General features: G+C 33.3%; 1 protein-coding gene across 1 annotated transcript; it reads left to right on the top strand.

Moving 5' to 3' along the window:
• The first annotated feature begins 2,166 nt into the window (after positions 1-2,166).
• On the top strand, positions 2,167-7,578 carry LOC122332236 (paired box protein Pax-7-like). Its single transcript, XM_043229527.1, has 2 exons — positions 2,167-2,457; positions 5,025-7,578. Exons 1-2 carry the CDS (start codon positions 2,211-2,213, stop codon positions 5,138-5,140), a joined length of 363 nt encoding a protein of 120 aa, XP_043085462.1. The 5' UTR covers positions 2,167-2,210; the 3' UTR covers positions 5,141-7,578.
• Positions 7,579-8,583: the final 1,005 nt, after the last annotated feature.

The following is an 8,583-nucleotide window of genomic DNA, read 5'->3' as shown; positions in this document are numbered from 1 at the left end:
TATTAGTAGTGTTATTCTGTGTATTTATTTATTTGTTTGTTCTTTTAAAAATTGACTGTGGTGAATATTAATGTTAAATATTGTGTGGTAGATACTGAAACAAAATCTTTTTTTATTATTATTATTGTTACATTTATTGTTACGGTAATTATAGGATAATTGGCCCAAAAAATAAAAGGTAATAAATTAATTCATTTATTTGTTATTTGTTTGTTTTATGTTTGTTTGTTCTTTATTTTATTTTTTAAGTGAAGGTCAATATTAATAATAGTTGGTCAAAAATGCTAAAACAAAACATTTGTATTATTTTATTGATTTATTTTTCTATATTTATTTTTAGGTTTTTATTTTGAAATTGAACATAAAAGTCTATTTAAAAACCATTAATTAATTAATTAATTAATTTATTTATTTATTTAATAAATGCATGTATTTATTTCCCTACTCATTCATACATGCATATAGGGTTCCTAGCCTATGAAATATAACCATTTCTGTGAAAGTTGTCATGTTTAATGCAGTCATTTATGGAAAAATGTAAAAATGTTAGGGCCATTAACAAAATGCAATTTGCCACCGGTAAAGCAGTTTTTAGTAATGGATTCAAACCGTAGTATACTACATTATCATCATATGATCTTACTTGGTCGATTAAAAAGATTAAAATAAGATTAAAATAAAATATAGTAAAGAGAAAAGGCCTATTTTTAAGTTGAATAATTATTGTAGAAGTTCGATTTGTGGTTCTATTTCATTCCTAATACTACTTAATAGAGGGTCAAGTGCATTGCATTTAGGGATAAAACACTGGGCAACATTTTGAAGACTTTATAGTCATTCAAAGTAAAGTATTTGCATTTGACTGCAAAATTAGTGTTCAAACAGTCATTAACTGTGTTGATTGCAAATACCACAAACAATGCAGATGTTAACGATTCATTGTTTTTCAATGCAGAAGCAGATAAACAAGCAGCTTGTGCTCACAATATCGTTAGGTTAAGAGAGCAGCCTGTGTGCTAGGGATGGGAGATCACGTACTTGGCTCTGTTCGGGCCTTTGCTCATTATTATTCATGAGCGTGGGGGTGTTTTTGGGGCCTGGGGGCGGGATTATCTTCTCCCTCAGTGCTTGTTGTGCTGGAGGCCTCGGGACAGGGGTCTGTTTGGCACCGCCGCTGGGGTCTGATGGGTCTGGCCTCGCTCCCTCATCTCTTTCTTTTGCTGTATCACTCTTTCTGGCCGCTGCTAATCACTCTGGGATGCTGGCTGTGCTCTGTGCCTGGCACCAAATCACTCTCTGTCCCTTCCCTTCATTTTTTTTTTTTGGACTGTGAGAATGACCTGCCTTGTGAGAGGATCTCTAGCCAATGCACCATTTGAAAATTTAGAGCATTAAATATCTGCCAATGTGTTCAAAGTTAAAGTATTTGGTAAAGTATTTGCTTAAATGTAAACATATTTACTTTTAAACATTGTCCAAAATATATATTTCAAAAATATTTCAAAGGTATCACAGACTTTAGAAAAACCTTAAAACTTAAGAATGGAAAATTTGTTGATTCTGAGTTCAAAAATATTAGTACTGTCAAACAATTAATTGCAATTAATTGCATCCAAAATAAAAGTTTTTATATTTATGTGTGTGTGTACTGTATATATATATATATATATATATATATATATATATATATATATATATATATATATATATATATATATATATATATATATATATATATATATTACATTATTAATATACATTAATATACATGTGTGTATTTATATATGCATAATAAATATACACAGTACATACGCATATATTACAAAAATGTAATTTTTCATAAAATAAAAATGAATATTTATGTATTATATATTTATTGTCATTGTTATTGTTGATGTTATTATTAGTATTAAAAAAATGTATATTATTGTAAAAATCATCTGAGAATTGAACATGGACTTAAAATAGCGAAACTGCAACCAAAATGTTGGGTGTTTGGATTTTGTTTCATTTAAAAACGGCATGTTGTGTTTACCTGTGTTATCTTTGATTAATATTTAAATTTGAATTTGAATTCCTGTTTTAAAAAAAAACAGGATGGGGGCCAACATTTTTTCACAGCACTATATATTTGCTGCAGATTGCATCAAAAGCAGGTGGTCTTTTATTGGTCATTCTTACATGCTTCTGTCTTTGTGTGTCTCTAGGTGATGAGTATTTTGAGTAACCCCAGTGCCGTCCCATCCCAGCCACAGCACGATTTCTCCATCTCTCCTCTCCATGGCAGTCTGGAGGCGTCTAACCCCATCTCAGCGAGCTGCAGTCAGCGTTCAGACCCCATCAAGAGCGTGGACAGTCTGGCGTCCTCTCAGTCCTACTGTCCCCCCACATACAGCGCCACCAGCTACAGCGTGGACCCTGTTACTGCTGGATACCAGTACAGCCAGTACGGCCAGAGTATGTGCTGCTCAAACATTATATCTGTCTTTATGTCTGCTGATTGAAATGTGTGCCAAGGGTGCACTCGTTTGATCAAAATTACAATAAAAACAATATATATTATTACGATTTCAAATAATAGTTTTCTATGTTTTAAAAGATAATTTAGTCCTGTGATCAAAGCTGAATTTTCAGCATCATTACTCTAGCCTTCTGTGTCATATGATCCTTTAGAAATCACTCTAATGATGATTTGCTGCTTAGGAATGATATATTCAAAACATCTGAGTATGGACAGTGAGTTCAGCATTTATTTAAAAATATTTTTTGTAACATTATAAATGTCTATCATTATAAGTCATCATTTTCAAACAATTGAATACATAACAAGTATTAATTAATTGGTCTAGTTTATTGTTTAATTTATAGCTTGCATTTAATGCAAAAACCATTTAGCTTAAATCACAAGTTTTTTGTTTTCCATAAACACTTTGTGGTCAGTTATTTATTTATTTATTTAAGCCATCAATAATAGTAAAAATATATATTTTAAATAATATTCAGTAAATGTTAGATTTTTTTTTAAATAAAGACTGCTCTTTAGAATTTTCTATTCATCAAAAAATCCAATAAAATGTACCAGTTTTCACAAAACCATTATTAATAATTGCACACCAGTAATAACTGATAATAAATTAGCAGCAAATCAGCATATTATACAATGATTTCGGAAGGATCATGTGACACCTAAAACTGAAGTAAGGATGCTGACAATTCAGTTCTGCAATACAGGAATAAATTATATTTTAAGATATATTCATTTGAAATCGTAAGTAGTATTAAAAACTATATACTGTACTTTTCAATCAAATAAGTGCGTCCTTGGTGAGCCAGTACAGAGTGTGCTGATCTTTTCAGTAGGGAAGCCATTATAGTTAAGTCACCTGTGTACGGACAGTCTGTTTCCTCTCTGAGGGTGAGCAGTGACCCTCTGCCATCAGACACATGCTCCTGATAAAGACCCCATCGCCAGCCCCGGGCTCCTCTGTTAGTCACAGTACTCTTCCCTCGAATGGGAAACGGACACTTCAAAGCCCACTTTAACACCCCAAGGGTCCTAATGTCCTTTTAGTCACCTCTCTCTCTCTCTTTCTCTCTCTCTTTCACTCTCTCTCTCTCACACACACACACACACACACACACAAACACACACACAAGCTTCAGGGAAGGAAAGAATTGATTGATTGATTGAATTAACATAATCAGAGGCTGATGTTGTCACAGAAGTCAGTGGTTTCTATCTACATGTGTGTTTTGTGATGTATATGTCTTACACACCTGAGATATTGTATATTGTATAAACTTTAGTTTGGGGATAAAATTGTTCTCCAGAGGTTATATAAATAGAAGTCTTACAAAAATGCATGTTTTGGGGTTTAGGTTAGTCTGTGGTCATTATGATGAGCTCTATATGAGAACAGCAGAGGTCTGTGGTTTGTTTATGGAGAGCTGTGTAGGTAAACGTATGTGTGTGTGTGTGTGTGGGAGTGTGAAGTAGTGTCAGGTCCATCAGAAGGTGCAGGAGGGTTGATTGAAGAGATCTGACGAGCGAATGTCAGGTTAATTATGAGTGAGATTGAGAGGACTGATCTGTTTAATGAGTCAGACGAGAGAGCTGCTGAAATTGAGGCGAGTATGAAGCATGAAATCTCAAACGCTCAGAGTAATAAAGACTGGCACATACACACACACACACACACCACTAAATGAATGACACCAGGCGTTCCCATCTCTCTCTTTCCCTTGATTGGCTAAATGTCCATTTTAGTTTGCAATATCTTCTATTAGTCTTTATATGTGTCATTCGTTAAATATTCTGGCCCGAAGTTTAAAGAGGTGAGCAGTGACTGTATTAAGTACTGCCACGTGTGGTGGATAGTGTCAGCATGCGACAGTTCTGTTTTAATGCTTTGATCAAATTGCTGTTGTCACAGATTAGTAAAACTATTTAAAAAATTATTTCCAGCTATTGAAATAAAGCTGTTATAAAGTATATAAACAACTTAAATGTAAACTTATTTCAGTTAGTTACCAAAGCAACTTAAAATGTGTACTAATGTGAGTGTGTTTGTGTGTGTGTGTGTGTAAAATATATATTTTTAAAAATGAAAATGAAAATTAAAGCTAATTCACAAAAAATATTTTAGTAACACATTTAAAAATATATAAAATAACATTTCTTGAATTAATTCAAGGAAAAGCTGAGTTTGGGAGTAAACCATGCTGAAATCATAAATATAATTTTTTCAAATTCACAATTATGTCTTTTTATAAAACTAAACATCTAAAAAAATGCATTGTTCTGGAACGATATAGTCCAGGATTTGTTAATTAAAAAAAAAGTATAAAGTATATACATTTAAATGCATTTTTGAACCGGTGGATTGTGACCATTTAAACCAAACTGAAGGCCTTCTGTATGCTCGTGGTATGCATACGCATGCTGTACACGTAAACTGGTGTGAGATTGCTTTTACGTGGAATGTCGTACTCATGAGAATGTGTTTTTGTGTCGTTTCCTACAGCTGCTGTGGACTATCTGGCCAAGAACGTGAGTCTGTCAACCCAGAGAAGGATGAAGCTGGGCGATCATTCAGCAGTGCTGGGACTCCTGCAGGTGGAGACGGGACAGGCTTACTGAGTCTGAGCACCTCAAACACACCTTCACACGCTCTCAGATGCACAAACACCTCCTCCGTCCAGCTGGAGCTCCTTGGCATGAGCGTGAGATTAACTCTGATTCTCAAGACAAGAAACCCTTGCCATTCCATTTGACGTGACCTCTTCGTGATTCTGGGCTTGTCTTGTACCTCTAACTCGGACAAGAGGACCATGCAACGGCTGCAGACACGTCGACGGACGCAAGGAAGCATTCCGAGCCATTTCCAAAACGTACTTTCACCTCGCTGTGCATAGTCGTGTATGAATCTCAGTGTCATTACAATGGATAATCTCGCTTGTTTTCTATCGATATTGTTATTACGATTGCCCTTACAGTTGTTGTAATTATGATTATTGTAACTATTGTTTCGTTTCGTTGTTTCAAGATCCACACGTAGCATTTTTTACTAATTGAAAAACCGTCATTTTTTTACGCGGAATGCTAGTAGGCTAAAACGAACAGGGAATCGAGTGTGTATGTGTGTGTGTGTGTGTGTGTGTGTGTTGAAAGTGTGACTGCTGGTTTTTCACTTTTCACCTGTAATGTTCCTGAGCGATTTGACCTTCTCTGCCTTCATATTTCACTTGACATTCCATGCGAATTTGGCCACTCTGTGGGAAGTCTATCTTTCTGCTGGGAATTAGCATTGCTTTTAGAGGATCAGCGATTTTTTTTTTTCTCGCTCAAATTCCTGTTTTGTTCTCGGCAGTCATCTGGGGGAAAGAAAACAACACTGATACCGGATTTGGAACGTTTTGTCTAAATTTTTTTTTATTTTACGTTCTAGAGTAAAACAACGCTTTGCCCTCAAACTAGACAAAAATGTATACTTTTAAACATTTATATTATGATTTTTAGTCAAGAAATGCAAACTTTCCATAGGCCTATAGATTATACCGTTTTTCTTTTTATTAACTAAGTAAAATGCACAAGTCGATTTTAGACCAAGAACTGCAGTGTTAAAAAGTTTGATACATATTTTTAAAAATGATATCTTTGATCAACAATACAGTTAAAAAGTGATTTCTATTTGAATATATCATGTGTCAAGCGATCCTTCAGAAATCATTATGATATGCTAATTTTGGCCATATATAAAATTAAAAATAAAATAAACATTTGTAATTATCAGTCTCAAAAACAGTTGTGCTCCTGAATATTTTCTTTGAATCCTGAATGTAAATCATTCTTCATAACCTTATAAAAGTTTTTTTAACAGTCAATTTTAATGAGTTTATTGAATCTTTGATGAATAAAATAATACATTTATTTAAAAAAAAATCTAACTGGCCCTATACTTTTGACACTTTATAATAATTTTGACAACATTCCACCTATTTCCTATTATAAAAGTGATTAAATTATCCATCTCAACCGCTTTCTTACATTCCCATTTCACTTTCTCCTTTTTATGTTACGAACGGATACAAATTTACACATGCCAGGGCTCCTGTAATTAAGATCTCATGCATTCACAGGTTTGTAAAAAAAAAAAAAAACAGTTGTGAAATTTCGACATTTGTGTAGCACTCACAGGTGACATTTTGACACATAAATGGAACTGTACAGTAGATGGAGCAGATCGTTTATTGTTTGTTTATAAAGAATATGTTTTATACTAAAACAGAAAAGGTGTTGTGTGGTAGATGAAGCAGGGGATATGTGTAAGTCTTATATTGTAATTTTGTGTTTATATTTACTGCTTTTGTTTCTTTGCTTTCGATAGATATTATGTATAATTTTTCTTAGGATTCAACGTAAGAAGCTCTTGATAAAAGACAGTCGCACTTAAAACTGACTGAGAGGTGAATCGTTTGCTTATGATTCCTAGCTTCAAATCTGTGGATCCATAATGAAGATAAAATATTGACATTCATAACATGTGGAGGTGACCGATGGCTCATGTAATGGACTGTGGGAAACACAGCAGTGTTTGGTGCTAACTGACTGCTTCTGACTCTCAACGAATTCCTCAAAGAATCTTTGAGCAAACGTTTTATTGGGTGCATTTAAGGGGAAATTAACTCTTCGAGGAACCACTTGACGAAACCCCACCCATTTCCCTTTCAACTGTCAATAACTTCAATGAATGAGCAATGAAAAGACTTCTAGTATAGAATATCCATGGCTAACACCTTTGTTAATCAACATTTGATATTAAAAATATTAGCCATCATGCCCCTCTGGACGCCAAATTGGGCACCTGCTTTCGTTAGCATTTGTGTTTTTGCTTTCCTCCCATTTCCTTTCAGCATGTGTGTACGTTACCATGGTATAATTTATTCTGCTGTATGAAGTAGTAGCTTTAGTGGGAACCTTGTATTTGGTATTTACTACCTTCAGCCTGTTGGTGTCTTTACTGTAACACTGGCGTAAATGTTATCAATTAAAGATCTAAAACTGACATAAGGATCAAACATCCAGTTTTCCAGAGTTTTTCTTTTCTTTTTTAATTTTTTGACAAAATGATGATAGTTTTGACTATGACAGCAGTTCTAGATTATATTTTTGGCCATTTTAATACATTGTTATATATGTTAAAGTAGGTTGATGAAAAGTTTGAAATGTAAAACATTACTCTAAACATGCTAAGGTTTCTAGAATGTGAATATGGAAACAGTTATATAGTTTATATAGGGACAAATTCTTTAGCATGCCTTAATATATTGGCTGTTTATAAGTGCTTATGAAGCACGTATTCTGCATGACCATATCCTAAATGCCTAAATAACCCTACCTAGTATCTCACTAACTATTAATAAGCAGCAAATGAAATTTCAACAATAAAACTACTTGGGATGTGTTTCCCAAAAACTAAATAGTTCATAAAAAATTTGTCTCGATGTTCTCAATGTTTGTTTGTTTTTTGTCGTGATAATTATTTTAATTTATTTATATATATATTTTTTTTTTAAATCTTTACCTAAATAAGGAGTTTTAGCTCCTTGTACATGCTCACAAAAGGCAGCAAATCAATACTGGAATTGATGAGATTTGCATCCTGCACTTTTTGAAAAATATAAGAATATAATAAGATTGCACCAGTCCTTCCAGAAATTATCTGCTAGATTTTCTCCTAAATTAGTCTTTAAATCATCTACTTCAATCTTTCTGTTAGTTTTTCTTCAGAAGTTGACAATTGTTCTTCTGCACATGTTCTGACAAAAGAAGAAGCATACTCGTTCCACAACACATTAAAACATATTTCCTCTTTGTGTGAAGGACATTCTGTCCAAAGGAAAGTAAATTTTTTAAAGGTGTAGTATTAGTGAAAATGAAAGTGAACGATATGCTATATAAAATTAGGTAAAAACATACAATTAGTGCCTGTGAATCCCCTTAAAACATTAACATTTCCTTTTATTCATCTATTTTCTATTTTATTTTTTACATTTATTTTGTATTTAATTAAAATAAAATTG

The sequence above is a fragment of the Puntigrus tetrazona genome, unplaced genomic scaffold, assembly GCF_018831695.1.
Source record: "Puntigrus tetrazona isolate hp1 unplaced genomic scaffold, ASM1883169v1 S000000007, whole genome shotgun sequence".
Lineage (NCBI taxonomy): Eukaryota > Metazoa > Chordata > Actinopteri > Cypriniformes > Cyprinidae > Puntigrus > Puntigrus tetrazona.
Note: the sequence above shows the minus strand (reverse complement) of the source record. Positions and strands in the feature narration are given on the sequence as shown.